General features: G+C 36.3%; 1 protein-coding gene across 2 annotated transcripts; it reads left to right on the top strand.

Annotated features, from left to right (window-relative positions):
- Positions 1-463: 463 nt before the first annotated feature.
- Gbeta13F (guanine nucleotide-binding protein subunit beta-1) lies at positions 464-24,897 on the top strand. 2 transcript variants are annotated; one of them, XM_018512495.1, is made up of 7 exons: positions 464-541; positions 18,759-19,331; positions 21,454-21,599; positions 23,308-23,601; positions 24,062-24,263; positions 24,380-24,596; positions 24,781-24,897. In XM_018512495.1, exons 2-7 carry the CDS (start codon positions 19,275-19,277, stop codon positions 24,885-24,887), a joined length of 1,023 nt encoding a protein of 340 aa, XP_018367997.1. In that variant the 5' UTR covers positions 464-541; positions 18,759-19,274; the 3' UTR covers positions 24,888-24,897. The 2 variants fall into 2 exon arrangements, with proteins under 2 accessions (XP_018367997.1, XP_018367998.1); XM_018512496.1 differs by lacking the exon at positions 464-541 and adding an exon at positions 11,999-12,108.
- The last annotated feature ends 1,010 nt before the right edge of the window (positions 24,898-25,907 follow it).

The raw sequence follows: 25,907 nt of genomic DNA, 5'->3' as shown, positions 1-25,907 counted from the left end.
GCAGCAGCAGTAGCAGCAGCTCCGCTTGTCTCTCGTTCGAGTTGAGAGTTTCCGTGTGTCATCGAATGAAAACAATCGCCGACGTCCGACCATCGTCGTCGTCGTCGTCGGCTTCTCGAGACGTTCTAGTCCCCATAATCGTGTGCTCTGGTGCGCGGCTCCACGCCATCGTGATAACGCGTAGCTCATCGTTGTCGTCGCCGCCGTCGTCGTAGTCGTAGTCGTCATCGTCGTCATCATCGCGGTGTATCCGTTGTCGCGAACGTCGGTTAACCTTAAAGAGAGCGACGGGTGCGGTGGTAGTGTTTTCCCTCCGAGGAGGTACGACGAGTAAGCTCGAGTGTATATCGATACTCGAGGCGAAGAGGTGTGACGAGGAAAGTGCGTAGTCATCGATGTGAGAGCCGAGGACGACGTGGAAGAGCAGAGGGAGCGAGAGTGCGAAAGGGGAAAGCGCGAGGGAGAGAGGAGAGCGGAGAGAGCGGAGAGGCCGAAGCAAGCCGGGAATTCCGAGGATCGCAGCTCCGTCAGGGAGCACCAGGTACGTAGCATCTTCGTAATTACGCGTTCGAGGCTCCCCCGCGAGACTTCCGGATGCGCCGTTTCTCTCCGGCCGGCCCTTCCGAGTTCCGCGCGACTCGATCTCGATAACCGCCGAGAGCCATCATGGCGGCCGCCTAGGCTAGGCCTACGCTCTCTGTCAAAATCTCGCCTGCTCACCGTTATTTCGATCGCGCGCCGCTCGCCGCTCGCCGCTCGCCGCCGGTTGTCCGGGCGACGACACCGACCGCCGACGGCGAGCCCGGCCACGAGAGCGGATTCACTCCGGAAATTCTTCGCCTCGCTTCTCGAGACTCGAGACTCGAGACGACGCGCCCGTTTGCGCCCGTGAAAGAGACTCGACCTCGTCTTTTTCTCTTTTTCCCGTGTCCACGCCGTGTCTCTCGCCCATAAAATGCCTCCTTCGATTTCATCTCGTTTGTCGCGCGACACGATGTGCATCGTGACGCTACATTTATGATGATGATGATGATGATGATGCTGGTCTGCCTCCAAGAGGACTGGTTTCGAAGAGGACGACTTCGGTTGCGCGACGTCGGCGAACGTGTTCGGAAATAGAATGAGCGTCGCGATTACGTGGGTCTGGTTGCATTATTGATCGGATCATTGATTGGAGTGGACGTTCAATCGAGATTGCCGGGAAGACTCGTGGTATATATAGGTATATATGTGTATTAGAGACTTTAAAAAAAGAGCGTTCCGACCAGAGTGAGTCAGAGCCCGGCGATAACGAGACTCTTCCTGCGCGCGGAGAATTTCCTTGTCGTTGGTTTATTTGAGTGTTGATGAAACGTCAACAAAAATCTTTCAATTTGTTTATATTTTTGTGTGAATTTATTGGCATTTTTCCTATTCACAGATGTGACATATCCTTCAACTAGGTAGGGCTTGTAATGAGAGAAAATTATTTGTTAACTTGATCCGTCTTCATTTCTTTCATATATTATATTTTTATCGCCTCTGATGTTGATAAAATTAGGCTCATTACGACGTGTTTTTACACGAAATGAACGAATCTGGAAAAAAAGTCTTTCTCTCTCTCTCTATCTCTCTCTCTCTCGCGAACCGAAATATTAATTGCTAAAGTTGACAGATATTCCGGACTAGAAATCTGTCACATCGATGGCATAGAGAATTACATAAATTCTCTGTTTTATAAACAATATAAACATAAATTATTTTCTATTGTATACATATAATTTTGGTTTTTACAGTAGTGAATTTGTCTTTAGAGCAAAGAATTTGTATTTATAAAGCAGACAAATATCTAACCAAAATAATTTCTCTGCTACAAAAACAGAAATTATATAGAAAATAATTTGTGTTTTTAAAGCAGAGAATTTATGTAATTGAAGCAGAAAATATACTTACTTTAGCTTCACTTGCATGTTCTCATGCTTTTCTATGCCATCGATGTGACAGGATTTCCCAACTTGAATAGTCTCGTCAACTTTGATGATTAATACCCTGGTCCACGGAGCAGAGCGACACTTTATTTTTATCAGCCAAATTCGTTCTTTTCAAAACGCATCGAATGAGTCTAATTTTATCAATATCGAAGATAAAGAGGCTAAACTCAACAACGATTACTTCACATATAATATATTTGATTTAAATACATGCATTTTTCTACAAAATTGACAAATTTATCTTTATTTATTTATTATTATATTTTACGTATTTGATAAGTACATACATTCTGCAGCTATACTGTTATAATTTAGTCAAGTTAATAACTTTTTTGAATGTATGTATTTAACTCAAATGTATTAGGTTTAATTTAAATACATACATTTTTCATCAAAATTAATAAACCATGTTGTTTTTATTAATTTCGACGAACAAACTGTATTTTATTTTTTTTTATTATTATATTATTATACTTGATAAATATAAATATATTCTACAACTATACTAATTTTAGTCAAGTTAACAGCTCTTTTTGAATGTAGGTACATATATATTTAAGTCAAATATATGTGATTCGAAATTAATAAATACAAACTGTTTTATGTTTATCAATTTCGACGAATGAACTATATTCTGTCTTTATCTGTTTATTATTGTAATATATTTGATAAGTATATACATTCTGTCCAACTAAATTAATTCAGTCAAGTTGACAACTTAATTTTTTCAGTATAGTATTATTTATAAAATTGAGCAAATCTATTTCGAGTTCTAATTCATGTAATTATTATAAGACTTTTAAAATGGATTATGCGGCATCATTTTGAGTTTTTATATTGAATTAAAATTTATCATTAAAGAAAAAATATATAAATATAATACATTTGACAAGAAGGTGCATCACGCTAAGCCTTTAAAATTATGCGACCGTAACTTTCAACGTTCTCATCTTCAGGAATGTTTGCGTGTCACATCCGTAGTCATTCCGAGCACACCGGTTTTTCCTCGACGAAGCGACGCCTATGACGTTTGTTTGACGACGACTCGGGTTATCTCGCGGCATACAATGCGCGTAATACGAGTCACTTTGCATAATGTATGTTTCCGCGAAAACAAAGTTTGTTTTCACTTCTTCTCGATGTAACCCGTCAGTTGGATTTTCATTTGATGTAAAAAACGCTAAGGCGAAAAAGTATCCATTGTTTTCTGTGGAAAACCAAGAGGGAAATGTGTCTATTGTCGACGGAAAACTTAGGCACTGAAAAAGAAGTCTATCTGTATAATAATAATCAAGCCTGTAATCAAGATGATAGTTATTAAAGATTCGGTAAAATAATTTCAATCAACTATAATTGGTTAACATAACCAAAATTAACTAATGGCTAATTTTAATTTTCTAATTATTTCTAAATAGTTGATTACTAGATATTATTTATTATGTTTGATAATATTTACTAAATATTAAACCAATACTCTAAACAAAATATATTTGATAGCTATTGTAATACCAGAGTACCCTTTCTTTCAATCAATTTTTTCAGCGCTAATTTTACTTTTCTAATTCTTTCTGTTAGTTCTTTATTATTATGTTTGGTAATATTTATTAAATATTGCACCAATATGTTAAGTAAAATATATATTGTATGTATTGTAAATATATATTGTAATATATATGGCAGCAAACTTCTTTTTTAGCGCGTTGAAATTGACGATTGCGACTTTGCGCTGCGACATTCTATTTAATCTCGGCAGAACTGCGCTCGCTCGATATAATAATTGAAGAAACAATCATGAATTTTTGAATTATGACATTTCGTTATTTCAGGCTGGATTCAATGATGTAGTAATCACATTACTCATCTGTTAAAAATAGAACTACTAAATTTATAAGTGACTGTCACGAACAAGTTTATAGAAATCGTAAATAAGAGTGATAAAAAATGGTTGAATAACGTGACTGATTGGGTGTTTCTTGCTCTTGCTAAGATTAACTCTTAACTGGTAACCGGTAGTTTCTACTGAACCTTTTGCGAGATATTCTAAGAACGGAAAGCGTGATGCAACGCAAAGAATTGAATTTTCTTATATAACAAGTAGCGATTATGTTCGATTTCTGTTAACGTCAAATGCGTATTTGCTGGATTCATATTTATTGATAGATATTTTTTACGATACGAGCGACTTTATGTCGTAAAAATATTCAGCTCAGGAAATAGTTCACATTAAACTATATTTATATAAATTTCATGTTCTTCTATTGTTCGGTATTTTAGTAAATCTTCAAATACCACACAAAATTGTTTTGTTGCCGTTTTAGAAGCACGGACATTCTGACGTCATTCACCGGATTTCCTGGAAACATTTCATCATGCAATAATTAGCTTTACCGTTTTGGATAGAACTTTCTCTCTCTTTCTCTCCTTTTATTTTACCGTATGTATCACCATAATTTTTGTCACAGATTTTTAGCTGTCTCATAGCGCTTACAATCGTTTGAGTCAGAGAAGATGATGACCACCAGCGAGGACACGCACGTGATCCATGGTTTTTACGAGAATGATCTTTGGCATTTCTCGGGTAATAAACCTTAAACGACAGGTCGCGGGTTAATGATCGCAATAGGTCGAGAATGGGGAAAGATGGAGGATCGACGATAAACAACGGGCGATTGTTGTTACAGGTACCACGTTGAGATCGCTGGTACTTTAGTTTGATGCGTCAGACGTGGAGATACGTCAGGCGACTTTCTGATCTTGGCGGGACAACGGGGGAAAGAAATTTCTTGCGACGCGTCACATTCCATCTTGGAATTGGCCGACCAATTGCAGGCCGCAGCTGTCTTAATCAGCTTTAATTGCTTCGGAATATGAAACCGCCGTCGAGCGCGCTACAGACAAGTGACGTCTTGAGTTCAATTGACAGCGTCCCACTTGAGAGACGTGTCGGCGATGATATCTATGGTTATCGGCACTCCCGATTGATTTGGGCCAGGAATCAGTTGGACGTCATGATAAATCGCTCATGTTTCCTCGATTCCTACGAGATTTCACCGGCACGTGAAATGCGCTCGATAAGAGACGAGAGAGAGAGAGAGAGAGAGAGAGAGAGAGAGAGAGAGAGAGACGCGGTTGTTTCCATTAGTATATAATAACGCATCTCGTATTATTCAGCTACATTTCTTTAATCTCATTTATAGCAAGTCCTGAATTATTTTGCAAAGTCTATCTTGATGTAAATCGATTCTTTCATAGCGAATTCGGTCTCCTGTGTTAAGTACATTAGATTAATGCATATTAAGCTGCCCAGAAAGAACGTTTTTATTGAAATATCTAAAATTTTGCTGGATATTATTCTAAAAATAACTTTATTGGAAAGTTAAGTTGGCAGAGTATCAAAATTTTTTGCAGCATTGCTCATCACTTTTTTAGTTTCTAACATAATTATTTTAATGATCCACAATTATTTTTAGATTTATGTCCAATATAATCCAATGTAGTAAATAATCGAGTTTATCATCAGTTTTGAATATAGCACAAAAAGAGCGATTTTACTGAAGTATTCCAAAATTTAGCTAAATACATATTTAAAAATAATTTTGTTGAATCACCAAATAATTATGTGGTATGCTCAAACTGATTGCTAAAATGTCAAGAGTTTTTGCAGCATTGATCGCCATGCTTGAGATTCCTATAAATAATAAAAATTTGAGAAAATTTTGTGTATAATTATTTTGAAAGTCTAAAACAAAATTATTTTTAGATCTACTTAAATTTTTGAATACTTGAGCAAAATTGTTCTTTCCGTGAGTCTTTGGTCTCGAGTTATATTTAGGTTATATAGGCATTTATGTTTCGCAAAATGTATTTCAGTGAATTAGATTAATTCCGCTAGCATTGGATGTGTGTTTAACGAAGGCGCCTACCGCTATCCCTTTCACTTTATATTGCAAACTGAACATTGTTCTTGGTTTGCGTAGGAGGCCAAGACCCATCCAGGACCGTCGTTTGTTGTTGCTCCACTCGCGTGTGTCCGTATATCATTTCTTCGCGGATAACGTCACGTGCGCCGAACAGCGGTGACGACGGGAGGCTTTGTGCAGATGCAGATGCTTCTCTCTGATAGAAAACACCCGGGCCTCTTAATCGGGCGATCACGGCTTACAGGACGGTTAGTAGGTCGCACTACTTATCGAATGGCGAAAGGGTCAACGTATTCGAGCTGGATGATGTGTCTCGTAGTTAAACTCCCCTTTAGTCACTCCGTCGTCGGCCCTCCTGTTCTTCTCTCCCATGGGCTTATGTCCTGCTGCTTTATCATACCTACCTCTCTATTCTTCCACCTATACCATTGAGATATCGGTTCTTTTTGCAGGGACAGTTACTCGGACGTGGAAAGTAAGCAGTGCAAAAAAAAGAATTGAAACGGCTTGTTAATTTAACCCTGAATCTGGAATGCTACTTATATTTTTCTTACGCTATTCTGAGTGAAATTGTTATTAACACTATTCCTGGTGAAAATTCATCCACATAATTGGAAATTATACTTTTTATTCTACTTTATAGGTTGCAAAGCGTAGAACAACTCTATTTTAACGTAAAAGTAAATTGATTTTAATGTTAAACCATCTTAAATGTTGTTTTAAGCTATCAACATTTTAATAACAAGAACTGTAATAAATTTGAATTAGTACTTGAGTGAAAAATCGCTCATGGCATTTCATTGCAGGATTAAGGCCCAGTTTCACAACTGACGGTTAACTCTTAACCGAGGTTCAACTTATTCATTATCTCTTTTCAATTCTAGAATTGGAAAAAAATGAGAAATTAGTTGAACCTCGGTTAAGAGTTAACCGTGAATTGTGAAACTGGGCCTGAGGCTGATACGTATGTACTTATATTTTATTATTTGTCGTATGACAAATTTTTCAAGTATGATGATTAATTACAGAATAGAAAAGTTCTCGAGTTTCCATAAATTCTGTATTTTGTAACTAATTGACATACAAGAAAAATTTGTCGTCCGTCAAATAAAATATTGGCTTAATAATTGGTTCCTTGGTGAATTTTCTTCTGATAACAAAGTTTAATTTAAATATTGTGTAAATTGTTAACGTACTTCCACGAAATTTAATATAGCGAACGAAATATTGTCGTTATCTCGAACTTTTATATGGTAGTTATTACGTTACAATTATCTTAAACTATGAGCAAAACTGGGACACTGCTGACACTTGGAAAAAATCTCACAGATGCGCTTTATGCGGTTAAACGATTCTTCTTGGCACGCCTAATGACGTCATACGACTGCATTAAACTAGGACAGGGTTTAACGCGGCAAGTTCTGCAGCGTGTATTCGGTCGCGATAAAACCGTCAGGATACGATTATCGTTGGATTTAGTTTCTTGCAGATTTCGGTAAACTCGATTCACGAGCTTTCTTAGTGAGACTCTATTCGTGTCTCGAAAGCCGTTGGGATCGGTTTTTTCCTCGCGGCACTATTTTCATTCATAAAAGTAGCACCGGCGATTTCATTTTCTAGCAGAGAATCACGTTCGCGGTATAAATGCCGTTCATTGATGTCGATGCTGCCACGATCAATATTGTACACCAGGCCGCGTATTGAATGTAATTTACACGGTCCAGTTGCCTCGCATGCGACTAATCGAGAGTCACATGCGCATTTAGACGCGCATTTTTCTTCGATCGGCCGACGTTTTTAATAATAAAATCAAATGTATTTTATCGTCCACCTTTTCTTGCGCAACTCCCACGCGGTGACACGTTAAAAAAAGAGAACGTCCCGTTGGTTGTTGCATTAGATCCTAATATAGAAACGAGGACGTGTCCGCGTCTCCCTCGGCATCTAGAAATTAGCGGACGACCAGCAACACTACGCGGCCTGCTACTCCAGGTTACTTTCTGACGTCACTGCCAGCCTCTTGACGTCATTCACCTGTATCTGCTTCTCTCTTTGTTGCGTCTCGGGAGATGTCTTCGCCACTTAGGATTCGATGACCCAAATGGTGTATCACATTTGCCATCTATTTCGCTACTTCGACGAAACAATTATGAGACGAATATTATTTAAAAAAAAAAAAACGTTCAAAAAAGCAAACGAGTTGCAGTTTTTGATCGATCGATCGATGCACTTGCGTCACGGTATATTTTAAGACATCATAATGATTCCGTGCCAAAGTGAGACATTAGCTTTCTATGGCCTATAAACCAATGAACTGTACAGTTATTAACTAAAAGATTTAATTTCAGAGAAGGGTGAGCAGTGGTCTCTCCGTTATTAATTTCTCTCCGCTAAGACGAATACGTACTTTGTACGTACGATAAAACCAAATTGGAATGCCAAGTCCAGAAGTGAAGCTCAATCGAGCGATCATAGAAGTGACCGTAAATCAGATCATAGCTCGCGCATCAGGTCAGGTAGAAAATTACGGCACAAGGATTCGACGACAATGTTAGCTTACCGAGCATGAGGATGATAAGTCATAAAGGTAGCCAAGTAACCAGAAACATTGGAGGGCAGGTGCGATGAACGTCGTGCCAGTCTGTCGACCAACTGTCGCTCCACTCCGCGTACGATTACTGGTTAGCGTTCTCCCCTTTTACTTCGGTTCGGTGCCCCAAAGAGTCGACCGGTGCCAAAGGCACGACCAAATATTCGATGTACTTGGCACAACCCCGCGGTTGTGTACGATCGGGCCGAGACGCAACCGGAGAGGCCGAAGAGCGAAAGAGCAAGAGCGCGTTGCATTGGACGTTGACCCGTGCGACTCAACTGTTGCTCCCATTCGCGCATCCGGGAGTCCGTCGAAGGGAGACGACCTAGGGAAGATTTGATAATGGACGAGTTCTTCCGTCGGGCTCGAGTGTTTATCACGTAAATTTAGTCTGGAGAATGGTTACCGATCAAATTCGTGGCACACACGATTGGGAGTCACTTCACCCAGAAAAATGTCTGGTTGGATTTAATAATTTGAATTCTGAAAATAAATTTTGAAAGTGAACGAATCAGAATTATTTGGTTTAATCTATTAATTTTACTATTATACTTGAGATAATACCAGAATTCGAATTAATATAATAAAAATTTTATGGCTCGTCCATTTTTCAATCAGATATTTTTCTCAGTTTGAATTTCGCGCTCAATGTGCTGTGTTTTCGTCGAAGATGTCAAGAGCAGATTTCAATTTTCTCAAGTGGATATAATTTTGGAATTTGATAAAAAAAGAAGGCTGTTAATGTTCAGTTTAATCGAATCGAACAATAATAAAATGTGGAGAGTCAGGTTGTATTAAACTTTATACGTTTAGCGTATTGGTGCAATATTTAGTAAATGTCGCCAAACATAATAACAATAACGAACCGTTGGTAATGAAATTTTATAGATAATTTTTTAAATCGCCGAGAAATTTGTGAATTAAAAATTAAAATTATTATGAAGGTGTTTTGTAAAGAACAAGTGATATGTTTTATGCTTTTCTTGTTGTAAAAATAATCTTTTTGTCATTCAAAGACTTGAGAAATAACATTTTTAAGTCATCATATAACTACACTACAAATTACCAGTTGATGTTCTATTTTAGTCAATCACGATGTAGCGAATATGAACTAGCTGCAATATGATTGGTTAAAATAGAACTGTCAACCGCAACTGGTAAAAGCAAATCGAACATAGCCATAAAATAACGTAAAGCACTAACGTCCGTTTCTACCAACATGATTTAATTTTAATCTCGTTCGTAAGTTCAACTTTTCATCTTTTTCTAGTTCTAATGCGTCGCCTACAATATGCGGAGTAAGAAGTAAAAGTAATACACATTCTACAATAAGTTTATTAGTAATGAATCAGAAATCAGAAGAAATTGACCATCATAGTCAATTATTCTTCTTGCATTCGACTGTGATTAGTCAATTTCTATCTTTTGACTTCTGATAGAGTGTACCTAAGAAATTGACCAATCACAGTCGACTCTTCTTCTTACATTCGACTGTGATTGATCAATTTCTTATTTTTGCTTCTTGTACGCGACGCGTATTGTAGGCGACGCAATAGAATTAAAAAGAGATAAAGAGTTGTAATCGAATCGAGATTAAAATTAATCTGCAGTGATGGAAACAGACATAAGACTAAGCAGGACTGAATTGATTAATTACAATAAACAGGATTGCCACGGACCTGGAAAATCGAGGAAATTGGGAAAAGTCGTGGAAATTTAAATTGATCATGGAAAACCTAGAAAATTCAAGGAAAAATATAAGAAAGTCTGAAATTTCGTGCTTTGCTCAATTCCCTCAAAATGCTTTTATTCCAAACATTTGTTATATTTTTTAAAATAATATATTAACATTTATAGTTAAATATTGATTTTCTTAGTCAATATTTCAAACTGTGTATTAGGCCATGTATCAGTCATTATATTAAAAGAAATGTTATAATTCTTTTTTTAAATGTAGAAATTAGACATTTCTTAAAATGTCAAATTTTAATTTTTGTTTTAATTTTCATGCAGTTTAATACAAAACTTAATTTATTTTAATTAAACTTTGTTATAATTGAGATACATATTATATATTTTTTACTTCAAATTGCGGTATAATTAAAATTAAAGTAGTCAAAACAATTTTAATTAAAATAGTCAAAACAATTGAAATTTATATTTTACTCAGTATTTTACTCATTCTTTTCCGTTATAACTGAAATCTTTTTTCTAATACTCTTTTATTTTTTATTTCTTGACCTGAATGTTGCATCCAAGATTTCATTATGCTGCTAAGCTTCTAAATGTATGTTGTTTTTAATAATATAGGATAGAGAGCTTTCTTACAATCCCTACTTCTAAATATTAAAATTTACATATTTGATATTGATATTATGGAAAATGTTGTTTCTTGACACTGTCGCCTGGAAAACTTGGAAAAGTTCGGGAATTTCAAAATTCATTTTCTGAGCAACTTGGGGCAATAGCCTTACATTCTCTATTATGATTATCCGATTCGCTTAAGCTTAAATCATTTTACTGCCTTACTACTTGTTTTTGTATATGCCATGGATTTTAGGCAGTGTAACCAAACAGAAGTATTTAGCGGTTACAGTAATCATCCGTCGTACGTTCCGCTTGCCACTGCCACTCGTATTGCGGCGATTAAACCGGTAGCTTTTTTTTTTTATTTGGATCGCTGGCTGGTGCGGCAGAAGGCAGCAACAGCAGTGGTTTATGCAGTAACCTGTCATCGTCGGCAGCGACGACTGCGTCCTCTTGACGCCGGGTCGGTCGGTTGATACGGCGCCAGCGTCGTCTCTCCCACTTCCCGGCGACTCGTCCTCCCGGCCGACCTTCTCTCGAAACCACGTCCTTCCTTGGGTGTGGTTCGGGATCGTCGAGACGTCGTCTCTCAATCGTCGACAAGTCGTGGAACTCGCTTTTCAAGCTGCTGATCGTGGATTTCCTTCGTCTTGACGTCGCGGCTCCTGAATGACGCTCGTCCTTCTATATTCGTGATTCATGCGCCCGTCATAAGAACAAGGACGATTGTGCAGTGCGAACGGACGAGTCGAACAAGAAGTGCAAAGAGTGTACGGATAGAGGAGAGAGAGAGAGAGAGAGTGAATCAGAAAGATTGAGGAAGAGCGGGGTGAGAGCAACGACGACGTTCATCGATTCGCGTCGCGCTTTCACGGTTGCGTGCGAAACGCGACGGAAAAAGCGAGAGCTCCTCTCGCTGACGTACGTGCGTGTGTACATGTACCTCCGCAGTGCCTGTAAAACTAACCCGCAGTTCCGAGCAGTATCGGGAAAGGAACTGGAAGTGAAACCGCGGCGCTAGCCCAAAGTTCCAAAGTTCCCCGTTGTCGAAGAAAAGAGTTTCCCTCGCACGCACACGGACACGATTCGCGTGTTGACGGGCGCAACCTGGCGGTAACGAGCGGCAAGGCTTCTGACAGGGTTGCACGTCGTCTGCTTCGACCTGGTGGTAGAGGCGGCGGCGGCGGTGGTGGTGTTGGTGGTAGTAGTGGTGGTAGTGGTGGCGGTGGTGGCAGCGGTTCTTTCACAAGAGGTTATGTTGCTGCGGCTTCGATGACGCTCCTCTGACAGCAGTTGCGGTGACGGTGGGACGGAGCAAGTGGGTTCCATCGATGCGTATAAATCATACTTTCCACCTCGACGCGCTCGTAGGCGAGGACATCGTCTCTCTTTTTTTTTAGTCTTTTTTTTCCTCTTTACTCTCGCCGATCGAAGCTGCCGCGAGATTCTTGCTACTCGCTATTAGCTAGCCAGGATAATGGCGCGTCGTCAGGGAAAAGCGGAAGAACGATATTACATGACGTCGTTCCACCTGTTGTCAATAGCGCCCTTTCTCGTTATCGATAAATGCGCAAAAGTCTCAAGCTTCCGCCGATTTTTGCATTTTGACTCCCGGGATTTCGCCACGCGACCGTCGATTATTCATCGATAACGTTCTTTCACAGGTGGCAATATCGTTATAGTGCCATTATGGAATTGCATTTACATCTAGAGGAAAATAGTGACGGCAATTGTAAAAATGACAACTATACAAGTTTTATATGCAAAATTAGTTTATATAATTGTACAAACTATTTTATATTTGCAATAATTAAAATAGTTCATTTAATTGTGTGTACATTAATTCTACATACAGAACTTATTGTGTTGTTATGGAATTGCATTTTGTCTACATGTAAAGAAAAATAATGGCGGTAATTAAAAAAATGACAACTATACAAGCATTCTATATGCAGAACTTGTACTGTTATCATTTTTATAATTGCCACCACATAGCAAAATTTAATAGGATGCACTAGTGCGCACTGGTGCACGTTAAAATCGTACAAATCAAAGTAAAAATATATGTATTTAATATAAGTATACAGAGTGGTCCACTTAAATCGACCATCTGAAATATCTCGACCTCTATTAAGCCAGCAGGACCAAATGAGCAGAATCAATCCGGACCAATTTAATTTTTTAGTACTCATTTTGTACTAATTTGTACCACCAATAAAAATTTTGTACTCTGTGCTGTTTTGAAAAAAAACGTGGCACTGCTAGCTTAATATTAAGCTAGCAGGATCACATAAAAGAAAAAGGAAAAAGAAGAAACAAAGGTACAATTGAAAAGAACTGAAATTATACAAGCAAGAAAATTACCGGTGTGAAGTTGGCACCCCATTTTGAAAAAATCGATATTTTATACACAGTTCCGTTTGCACCCACAATAGTTCTACAGTTCCTGCTAAGTTTTAACAATAGTTCCGCTGATTTAACTAAAAAAAAAATTTTTTTTATAAATGGGGTGCCAACTTCGCGTGGCACCCCAAGTATCGCAAAAATTAATTTTTATCACGAAATTCTAAAGTTCTCGAAGAGTTCTACAGTTCCTGATAGGTTTCAGCGACAGTTCCGGCCTTTAAGTATTTTTAAACAATTTTTTAAAGTGAGAGCCAGCACCCCACCGCAAGAGTAAAGTACCGCATAACGGTCATTGGTTTTTTGATATTACTACCTTAATACTTTTATATGCAGAATAATTAGAGGAATCATATCGTGTAAAAAAATAATACAATTCCATTTAAAAAAAGTGGAGATGACCTTCATATTTTTTTGGCGCCTCCACCTAGAAAAAAAAACAACCAAAATACATCCCCCTCGAAACCGTTCCACTTTCGTTTCAAACATTTTTTTATATCATCAAAAATAAGCGAGATATTCAAGATGTTCGATTTAAGTGGACCACCCTGTATATTAAATCGCGAAAAAATATATTGTGCTGTTATTATTGCGCTGTTTTATGAAATATATATATGGGCATTTTATCATTCGAGTTATTTGCATTTCACTTTTGTATTCAGAGATTAGATCAATGTATATACCAACTATAATATATGCCAGTGCGTGTCAGTGCATTCAATTAAATTCGCTGTATGCTTTTTCTCTGTGTGTAATATATATGTTTTTTATTTCTTCGTTTTTCAAATAAATATCTGCACGCAGAAATGAATAAAACATGAATTAACATCGTGGGTAATTACATTATTTGCGAGGTTGCATAAAAATACTAATGTCAGTTTTTGGTTTTATCAATTGACTCTTTCTTTTTTTTCATTTGTAAATCGATTTATTGAAAGATACATAGCTTCTACACTATTATCTCTTTTCTTTTATTGATGGGCGCTAATGTCATAAAGTTTCTGTGCCCTTGTGACAATCTATTTTACTCTGAATTCAATAAAAAATCTAAATTTCTCTCTTTCTCTCTCTTTCTCCCTCCCCCCCCCCTCTGTTTCTCTCCGACTCGCGATTATCTAATTTGTCTTTTCTGTTTGTAAAAACTTTATGATGTAGTGCGAAAATATTTCTTGTGATTTTGTTCTTTTCTGAGATGTTTCTCAGATTTTTCCTTCATGTTTTTTCAAATCTGATGTATTTTCTCGGAGATAATTGATTAGTTATAAGTCGGTAAAATTTTCAGCGAGCATTGAAATTAACACGGACAAGTTAATTTACATTACGTATCCTAGTTTTCGGAAAAATTCTTGTTTTCCGATCTCATTTGCACGAGCGCCGAACTTTACTCTTGCTGTCGGCTTAATTTGGAAGATGAGGACATCCAAGCGTTGGATTGATAATTCTCGGAGTTTCCCTGGGTCGTAAAATTTCGCGGAGGTAAAGGACGCACCGTAGATCTCTGTGATCCGTGATTGTTCGAGAATAGTTGCAAATAGCATAATGAAAAGGAAAACTTATGTAACCAAACAAGATTACGTAGATTTGTGAGATGTCCACTTTTCTCTCGACGAGGAAAAATTTCAAGATTTGCAGCACCGATAAAATTCTTCGAAGAATTTATTTATTTACGTATTAAAAGAAAATTGATTAATGTAAAAAAGTAATCGATTGTTATTTTGTTATTTGATCGTATACCTTGCACCTTTAAAATATCATTTTATTTTTTTTTAATTTGCTAACATTCTACAGATAATATGAGACACATGTTTTGCGAGAAAAATGTGAGATCTTTTTTTTTTGTGAAGTTATTGACGCTTCTAAGTTGCAGAAATTCATAAACAACGTCGCTCATTTCGAGTATTCAAATTATTATATCATCGAAACCATTAGTCGTACAAAAAAATGCAACATTCCAATTTTTTATTATTATGTCGATATGATAATTTGAATGTTCGAATGAGTGACGTTTTTTATGAATTTTTGTGCAACTTACAAGCGTCAATAACTTCACACAAAAAAAGATCTCACATTTTTCGCGCGAAACGTGTGTCTCATATTTTTATCTGTAGAATATGTTAGCAAAAATGTTTTCAAAAAAAAAAATTAATAACGATGTTTCAAAGATGCACGGTTTGACGACTTTGACGTGGAATGCCTCATAGATTGTACACTGAAAAAAAAATTTTAATTTCAAAGAAATACTTCTTTGCTCGTATTAAAAAAAGTCATTTCTTTGGAACAATAAAAATTTTTTTGAAAATAAGGTATTGTACATTAAGATTTTTTTTTCAATGTTTGTTTATACTAATAAAGTCATTTTAAGGAGAAAACATGTAAAATATTAACTTACTTTTTAATGGTACAAATTAGTACAAATTCAGTTATTAATTTCTGCCCTTGTATTTTTGTTTTTTAAATTACTAACATATGTACAAAATTATCATTAATGGTACAATTTAGTACAAAATAAGTACTAAAATTTCCGATAGATCCGATTTGATTCTGCTGATTTGGTCTTGCTAGTTTTATATAGAGTTTTTAAGATATTAGTATTGTAATAGAATTATATATTGTAAAAGCGGAATAGTTTCGACTTTATTCGTCAGTCTTCATCAGCCGCATTGTAATAAACGAAATTACAAAAATCTAAAAATTACATCAAAGATTCAAAATATACCGTTGTCACAATAAAGTAATACTAGAATCAAATATTGTCATCCCTTCTTCTATGTGACAGAATCTATGTCGGTGTCTAATATAGTATTTCTTTCTTAGGATCTTTCCTCCGTTAACAATTTTATTTCCTATATTTCTTATTATTCTCCAATACGCTTTCATGACTGAATTTGTCATAATAAATATTCGTCATTATATAAATTTTCTCCACAATTATGAAAATATGTGGAGAATTATTTTTTACATTTATTTTTCCAATATAATTGGATGGCGAAAATCGTATAACTTATCAAGAATATAAGTGGCAAACACACACGTGTCAGTATTTTTCAGTCAATTATCGGTTTTTCGAGTTTATCGATATTACGTTGCAGTAACTAGTCGTACCAGCGTCGACCGATCGCTCGTCGTTGTGACGGTGATACACGTCGCGCGGATGACGTTTTTCTCGAGGAAAAGTACGCGCTGAGGAAAACTCGTATCTCTGAGTAGCTGACAAGAACTTGAGGGAGAAAGAGAGGTCGCGATAAAAATATCTGTATGCGTTGTACAACCAAAATATTTTTAGAGAGCCGATAATTATATACTCTTTCATCTTTATGCGTTTGACATGCGTCTATACGTGATAAGAGAAGCGCTCTATTATTTTTTTTAATTATTTTTATTAATATCTTTTAAGGCCCCGGATTTAGATTAAGCAAAAAGCGCGAACAAGCGAATGAATTGCTTCGATAAATGCAAAAGACGATAGAATATACATATTTCATTCTTTTTTAATATATCAAAAGAGAAGAGCTCGTTATATTTATTACATTTGTCATAAATATTTGTTTGTTTTTGTTCGTTCTAGTTTGAATTAAACTTATTTTAATGAGATTTGTCATAATTTCTATTCAGAAAAAAAATATGGTAACAGTAAACTGTATGTATAGGTAACAACTATACAAATTTTATTTATAAATTGTAAAATTAATGTATATATATATAACGGGTGTTTCAAAATTCGCGTCCGCGAAGTACAAGACGTGATACTTTATGCTAAAAGAAACAACTTTTTCCTTTTGCAAAATTGCCTCTGATAAGTAGTTTTTGCAGAAGAGCAAGTTGAATTCCGGTTGGAACTGAAAACAAATATTCGGTTATCATTTAATTTCGGCCGAAAACGAAACTGAAACTTAGATAAGTCTTAGAGAGAGAGAGAGAGAGAGAGAGAGAGATTTTTTAAATAAATTTTACAGAGGGGCTATATGATTTTCAGAAATCATGATAAATTTATGTACTCTTTAAAAAACAAGATTTTATTAAAATATTTAACTATAATAATATAATAATATTGCATCCTTAACTTTTAAAGAAATCAAATTATAAAAGTTTGTACTCAAATTGTCTTACGCTTAATCAATGAGTTAATAATTAAAATTGAACAGTTGTTTTTTAAACGCTACCGGTGCGTTGCAATTTGTCAGGTTCGGTTTACTCACCGAAATTTTCTCTTAATTTCGGCCGAAACCGAAATCAAATCCAAACCCTGATTTTTTACCGAAACTGACCGAAACCAAAATTTCGGTCGGACTCTATTTGTGTAGTTATTTGTATATAAGTTGCTGTATATAACTGTCTTCTTCTCTGAGTACAACTATACGAGTTTTATAGAGGTTCCTCATAATTCAGCTTTTTCTCAGTTGCAATAGTTATAAAATAGTTTATTTAATTATATATGTACATATATTAATTCTAAGTATAAACTCGTACAGTTGTCATCTCTATAGTTGCCAGCATTATAAAAAAATGATTTCTTTTCTAAGTGTAATATCGGTACATTAATGAATATTTACTTTAAGAATATATATCAATTACTAGGTGCTTCTCATTTAGTGACAAGTCGATAAAAACGACATAAAATATAATTACTAAATGTCAAAAAAGAAAGTATCCAGCATAATTCGTTCTTTTTTATGCAATATTCGAATTTATATTTTATTCAGTATTTTTATTTAATCCCTCTTTTTTGTCGTAACTGCATTCTTTTTTCAAAACTAATTTATTTTTTGCTAGCTCGAATTTGCACCCAAAATTTTACTATGCTACTAAGCTCTTTTGCGTTTTTAATAATATAGCTTTCCTACAATCCGTGAGTCTAAATGTTAAAATTTACGTATTTCATATTAGTCATGGAAAATTTTCCATTTTCATCTGGAAAACCTGGAAAAGTCAGGGAATTTTAAAATTCATTTTCTGTGGCAACCCTGGCATCGTACGCGAGAAATATAACGTTCTGTTTATCACCGGCGGTAACACACGACAGATGGAATGGCCGTTGATTTATGTAACACCTCTGCTTTCTTCGTAACAAAGAATAAATCCTAGCGTCGCGGTAAAACAGCAATGACACGTTTGTAATTGTATATAACTTAACAATGTTACACTGATTGTGAGAGAAAAGTATTTAGTATTTGTAACTATAATTGGCATGGTAAATTAATTATGGTTAGAAGCTCCATAGTTATTACTATAATGCTAATAATTAATAATTACATTTATGCTTTCACAAAAGTATCTAGTTGGCACCGAAAATTACTATAAATTCTTTGGAGTGGAATCTCACTCTTTTTCAATATTAGCTCACTTTTCACTCTTTAGAGCGAGCTCTTACTCTTCAGAGTGACAATTCACTCTAAAAGTTTTAAAGAATAAATTATAGTAATTGCAACCTGTCAGTGTATTAAAAGAATTTAAATATATTTTTTTGCGAATTAAAGACACGCGGGCGATATTATATAAATTAACTTAAAGACTTTTTATGTACTATTTGTCAGTTGTACTTGATTCACTTGATATTTTATGTTCTAGGGGTGGCAACGGTCTCGTTGGGCAGTGTCGAAGTTGGCGCGAAGGGTAGAGAGGTCAGCTGTGATCTGGCTTTGGTTGCGGTGGTAGCAGCGGAAGCGGAAGCCGCTGCAGTAACGAAGACAGGGGGTGAGGAGGTGGGGCCGGGTGAAACTGGTAGTAGTCCCGACTTTGTTAGGCGGAGACACAAATTTTATCCTTATCCCCATTTTCATTTATCTCCTTTTCCTTCACCTGTCACCTTGCCTTACGAGAGTGGTAAGTTCAGGGGCGTTTGCCACTGGCCACCGGAAACGCTGTCGACGGCGTGACACCGGCTTCGCAATTAGCCTTACTCCTCCCACAGAGAGTAGGCGCCGTAGACAGGAGCTACCGTCATCCGTCATTATCGTAGAAATTCTGAGCCCTCCCTGACGAGAGGAGGGAGCTCCAGCAAGTCCCTCTCGCACGCACGACGTCCCAGTATCTTGTACCCGTTAACGGGTGCTTATAAGGCACGCGCGTCATCTGCCAGACATCATGAACGAGCTCGATAGCCTTCGTCAAGAAGCGGAGACGCTGAAAAATGCTATTCGGGTAAGTACTCGCTTTTTTACTTCGAGATCATTGTTTCTTCCTTTTCTTGTTAAAAGGTATTAAAATATATAGGGCACACACCAAATATCATCATATCATTTAATTATCCAATTTTCAGGTTTCAATTCTATATTAGTTCTACACGAATTTGGTTAAAAATAATGTGCGTGTATGTGTGTGCGCGCGTGCGCATAACTTATTTCGCGTGCGATTTCCGTAAAATGTTTTTAATTAAAGTCGCAAAGAAAATATTACGAATAATTTGTCAACTTACTTTATTGCTATTTTTATAATTGAATTTTTTGAAATAAAAATTTATTAAATTATTTGCAATTATGACGATGATCCATTAGCGAGTAATACGCTAAATACGTTAACCCTATAATATCAAATAAAAGATATTTTAAGAGAATAGTATAATTGGATCCTTTCCAACAGATCGAATCGACCCATTTGTCTCTTACACCAGATTTTGCAATTTTATGTAACTCTCTTCCGGCTTTCTTTGCTCGGAACGTTAAAGCGAGTATTGTAAATTTTAACGATAGAGAGATATTCTATGGCGAATGACTTTCCACATAGTTGTGAGAATATAGAACCGAGTAGCGGTGGTGGTAGTGTGGTGGTGGTAGGGCGCGGCATAACCGTCGCTTCTCTGATCAATACACCACCATCCCTCTCTCCCTCACTCCATATCTTGTTTCTTCTCTAGATGTATTCGTCTCTCTTCGTTTTCTGCTTCCCTTCCTACCCTCTTCTTTCATACATGTATAAAATGTACGCGCTCGTACGGTATGCGTGGAAATATGCGCTTACGATGAAAGGAAATAACTCTATCGATCTTGTCTGCTAATTATTTATGACGCGTGTGATTTTTTTTAAATCACAGTTTATTCAGCAAAATCCCTAATATACGTAATGGATACGTGTACCATGAATGCTAAAATATTTTCTTATGTCTAACGATTTTTTTATATTCGCCCAAAATGATTTTATCAAAAAGATATCATCCTCGATTGAAGTTATATGTTACATAGTAAGTTACAATGAAAATTTATTATAAAATGAATTATAAAACGAAAATGCGAAATATAGTGCGGTCTTATTTTAGAAATCAATGGTCTTGTATATACTCGTACATCTTTAGTATATCTTTAGTCTACTAAAGGCAAAGAGTTATATATCCAATATACTCCAGTATTAAGTCGCTTTAAGTACTACTGTCTACTGTATTATAATCCGATTTTAAAGGTCAGCTGAAAGATAGTATTGCGACATAATATCGGATTAGACACACGAGCATTATTTACCGGATTGGACAATTTACCGGATTTTTCCCTCGTCCCGTAAACTTCCCTTTTCTAATTCCTTGAAATTCATGGAAATTTTCAGCATTCTATTTAATTTAGTGACATGTTCGGTCATGATCGTCGGTTGACCTTTCATGCTTAATTCGTGTATACACAGGAATAACACTAAACGAAGTTTTCACATAGAATTTACTAAATTTTCGTGTGATGTATATTCGCTACCGGCGCGTTCCAATTAAGATGCTGCTTCAACGTAAAATTTGGAAGTTTTAAATTGTGTGTGCGGTGCTTGCAGATACAATTTTCTAGTCATTGTTTATTATGTGGCTAATAGTAACGAATAATTGCATACGATACGACGAAGTCTTTCTTATCACGTTATCGTGAATCTTATCGCGTATATTAGAGATCAAACGCGGGAAACAGATCCTGACGCAAATTTACATACAAATATAAGTCAAACTGGACCGACGAGAATAAATCAATTAAGAGAAATAATCCTATTCCGTCAAAGTGGATTTTCGTGTTTCAATATTTCAGTGTTTATGTACATATCCAATTGTGCAATTCGCGTGCCGAAATCTTTTTCAGTCTCGAAACGCAATCATGAATAGAACTAGAGTAGTGGTACCACATATAAAATTGACAAGCAATTTAATAATTAATATTGATGTTAATAAGCGTCTTATAAGAATATTAACAATATAAGCATTTTAAAAACTGTAAATAATTTATTGCGAAAAATATTATCTCAGCCAAGATTCGAATCCGCATCTTTCATTTACAAATTTGCCTGTAATTTCATGCTGCAGGATGCCAGGAAAGCAGCATGCGATACGACCTTGGCCCAGGCCACATCAGGCATGGAATCTATCGGTCGCATACAAATGCGAACGAGACGTACGCTTCGCGGTCATTTAGCTAAAATTTATGCGATGCACTGGGGAAGTGACTCGAGGTATGACGTTAGATGCAAACACGTTAATTCAATGGCGATTGGCATGTGAAATTGTTGATCATTTTAATTACCTGGAGCTGATGATGGTTCTATTGGATCCACTCAGTTATATTCTTCATATCATCTGCAAATTCGAATTATTGAAGTGTTATTAAAACAAACTTAATATTTACGTACACATTCTCTTTTCTACGAGTTATGTTATTTTAGTTTTTTAATAATAATTAGTACCTTTTAGTCAATATTAAATTACAACGAATCTCATAAACTCAACGTTAGTAACTATATTAGATTTTGATCTTTGTCTCTAGAAAGTTAACGTGAATAAAATTTTAGTAGCAATAGTAATGATTTTTTGAAAAGAAGGATTTAAGAAAGTAGAAAAGTACATATTTTATATATGTATACATATATATATATATGTATATATATACATGGTGTCCGATAATTGTTCTGACGGAGTTCAATAATTTTTTACTCAAACACTATCAACTTCACAGAAAAACTGCAAGAGATGAAAATTATTAATTTTGTCATAGAACTCTACGAATTTTTTCAGAATTTTTTATCATTTTTAGTACTACATTTTCTCATTTTTATCAATATGAGAAAATACAGTACTAAAAAGTTGATAAAAAATTAAAAAAAAATTCTTAGAGCTCTATAAGAAAAAAATAAATAATTTTTGTCTCTTGCAGTTTTTCTGAAAAGTTGGCAGCATTTGAGAAAAAAATTATTGAAGACCAATTTTCGGCAATTTTTAGCAATTAATATCTTGTTAACTATTGCGAAAATTGCAAAATGGTAAAGGACTTTCCATTTCAGTTTAGTTCGCTCTACATGTCCACGAACTCCGTCAGAACACTTACCGGACACCCTGTATATATACACAAAAAGCGCAGGACACCCTCATAGTGTGTATGTGTGTGTATGTGTGTATATATATATACATTATGAGGATATCCGCGATTTTTACCAAGCGCTTTTTGTAAATAAAGAGGACTAAACAAAGTCGAAAAGTCCTTTACCTTTTAACCAGATATTATATTTAACCAGATATTATGATTAATCAGATATTAATTACTAAAAATTGCCGAATATTGATTTTCAATAATTTTTTACTCAAGTACTATCAATTTTATAGAAAAACAGCAAGAGGCAAAAATTGTTTCATTTTTTCTTATAGAGCTCTAAGAATTTTTCTAGAATTTTTGATTAACTTTTTAATACTTCATTTTCTTATTGGCAACTATTTTTGCCAGCATGAGAAAATATAGTATTAAAAAATTCTCAGAACTTTATGAGAAGAAAATAAGCAATGGCAAAAGTCTCGCGAGACACCCTGTATATATATATATATATATATATATGCAAATTCACCATGTAAAAAGTGATTACGATATACATATGTGTGTGATTAGTTTTTTGTACAAAATTAACACATTATACTGTATACAAAAATGGATTTACACATGTACATTTAAACATGTAGTATAGTATCATTTTTACATGGAAAATTAATCACACATATATGTATATTGTAATGACTCTTTTTACACACTTAGATTTATAATGTTAGAGATACAAATAGATCTTTATTTTATATTTTACGATACTTCAAAATAATGGTTATATGCAAAATTTTTAAAATAAAGGAAGTTTCCTTTGTTAAGTTTTTATTAGCATATATTTTGTTTCTCGTGCATAGGAATCTAGTCTCTGCATCGCAAGATGGCAAACTGATCGTTTGGGATAGTTACACTACCAATAAGGTTCACGCGATCCCATTACGGTCATCATGGGTAATGACTTGTGCGTACGCGCCCTCGGGTAGTTACGTGGCATGCGGCGGGCTGGACAATATCTGTTCCATCTATAGTCTTAAAACTAGGGAAGGGAATGTTCGGGTGAGCAGAGAACTTCCAGGTCATACTGGATACTTGTCCTGCTGTCGGTTTTACGACGACAACCAAATCGTCACCAGTTCCGGTGATATGTCTTGGTAAGTATCACTTATGAGATTTATGATGGATGACCAAAAATGGTTATGACAGTAAAATCCTATGTTCTTTATATTTTAAAACTTTATTTTCTAAACTTTTGCAAGGTAAAATAAAAAGTATATAACTATATATAAAATACATGAAAAATTTAATACATAAAATAAAGATAAAATTATATATTTCTTTTTCCTTTGTCTCTTATATTTTTTAATTTAAAAGAAAATAAAAAATTGAAATATCATGAATACAATCGTATTTTTTAATACCTTTTATCAAATACAAACATTATAAACTATTGCATTTAGTAAACCAAAAACGTAATAAAAATATACATAATAGAAAACGGTAAAAAAAATTTTTTTTTCCTCTGTCTATTCCCAAATCCTTTCCGTCGTTGATCCCGATGAAGACTTTTGTAAATTATAACGTGAACTAGAATGCTGAATTGTTCTGATTCAGTGCTTTATGGGACATCGAAACTGGCCAGCAATGTACGTCATTTATCGGGCATACTGGCGATGTGATGTCTTTGTCGTTGGCGCCGGATACACGCACCTTCGTGTCCGGTGCGTGCGACGCCAGCGCGAAGTTATGGGACATTCGTGAAGGCTCCTGTAAGCAGACCTTCCCGGGTCATGAGAGTGACATAAACGCCGTCACGGTGAGATATTATATTAAGAAAAAAAAAATGAAGAATTACCTTTTCGTAATGGTAATGCTAATGCGTTTTCGAGAAACGTTTCATTAAGGATTAACTTGATGGTTTGGATATTACAGTTCTTCCCGAATGGATATGCTTTCGCGACGGGCTCAGACGACGCGACCTGCAGACTTTTCGACATTAGGGCGGATCAAGAGCTCGCGATGTATAGTCACGACAATATCATTTGCGGTATCACCAGCGTAGCTTTCAGCAGGAGCGGTAGATTATTGCTGGCGGGCTACGATGATTTCAACTGCAATGTTTGGGATTCTATGAAGACGGAGCGAGCTGGTAGGTTGACGATACCTTACGGCCGTTTTAATATCGTGAGAGAGAAGAAAGATTTTATTCGAGGCTTTTCTCTCGATCATTTTCTTTCGAGTTTATTATTATCAATTTTAATTATTGGAGTAAAAGATAAAAATTATTCTCACTATTGTATTAAAGAATATTTCCTTTATAATTGGTTTTCTAGGAATTCTCGCTGGGCATGACAATCGTGTGTCTTGTCTCGGCGTGACGGAAGACGGCATGGCGGTGGCGACGGGCTCCTGGGATTCGTTCCTACGCATTTGGAACTAACTTGGGGCTGTCCCAAGGACGTTCCTTCAAAGAACCAACTACAGTCAACCAATTTACAGCATAAGAATCAAGTACCACCATCTGACCACCGAGCAAGTCGGCGTGCCAGCAGCCACGACACTGGCAAACAATTCGCCAGGTTCACCGGAGTTGATGCTGATCAGAAACTTTGGATACCGGATTAGTAGCAGTAGCAGCAGCAACGGCAGTAGTAGCAGCAACAATAACAATTATGAGCGTATGAAGACCCATGATAACAGCGACAACAGCAACGGCGGTGATTTCAAGAACGTTTTAGGTTATGGTGGTAAAAAAGATTCCCACGGCAAGCGCATCGTAGTTGACTTGACCTGGCGACGCAGTAAAGTCGGCGACAAGGACCACGAATATCAACGCTTCTAAGAATTCTCGAGTTAGATCAAATACGAAGATATATTGCAGAAAAAGAGCGCGCGGCGAAGGATGAGACGTAAGAATGGAGAACAAGCGCCAACAAGGTCGATAGTTGAGAACTCTGCGGCATTGGGCGCAGACTTTATTTTTATCCTTCCCTTTTTTAAGGACTTTCTTCGCGAACCTTCGAGATGCACGTGCTAGTTCACAACTGATAGTTCTTTTCCCACGGGGGCACTCCCAATCGAGGATTCCGAACTTCGAAGGACGGACGACAATCTCGCGCCGACGATCGTCGAGAGATTTCCATCTCGAACCAAGGTTCAAGCGTTCACTGCCGAGGAAACGCTGTTAATGTTTGCTCCGGCGACTAGCTACGAATTATTTTTCCCATGCGCAAAATGAGATTTTATCGAGCATGATACATGTAATCGTAATAATGCGTCGCGACTCAGAGATGAGAGACAAGCACAGTCAAGCTCATAATCCCAGTAATGATGCGTTCGAGTTTATACGGCGCACATTGAACACATATGTGTATCGATGGAGATTTACGACACGAATTGCGTACACTTGCACGCGAAAACGGCGGAACGGTGCGGATCGTCCAGCAGCCTCGAGACACAT

Source organism: Trachymyrmex cornetzi, unplaced genomic scaffold, assembly GCF_001594075.2.
Source record: "Trachymyrmex cornetzi isolate Tcor2-1 unplaced genomic scaffold, Tcor1.1 scaffold412, whole genome shotgun sequence".
In the NCBI taxonomy this organism is placed as follows: domain Eukaryota; kingdom Metazoa; phylum Arthropoda; class Insecta; order Hymenoptera; family Formicidae; genus Trachymyrmex; species Trachymyrmex cornetzi.
The sequence above is the reverse complement of the archived record's forward strand: the minus strand, read 5'-3'. Positions and strand labels throughout refer to the sequence as shown.

Coding starts and splice junctions, on each gene's coding strand:
- Gbeta13F (XM_018512495.1), top strand. CDS start 19,275: ATGAACGAGCTCGATAGCCTTCGTCAAGAAGCGGAGACGCTGAAAAAT. Junction 23,602..24,061: donor AGTTCCGGTGATATGTCTTG/GTAAGTATCACT, acceptor GTTCTGATTCAG/TGCTTTATGGGACATCGAAA. Junction 24,597..24,780: donor TATGAAGACGGAGCGAGCTG/GTAGGTTGACGA, acceptor TTGGTTTTCTAG/GAATTCTCGCTGGGCATGAC.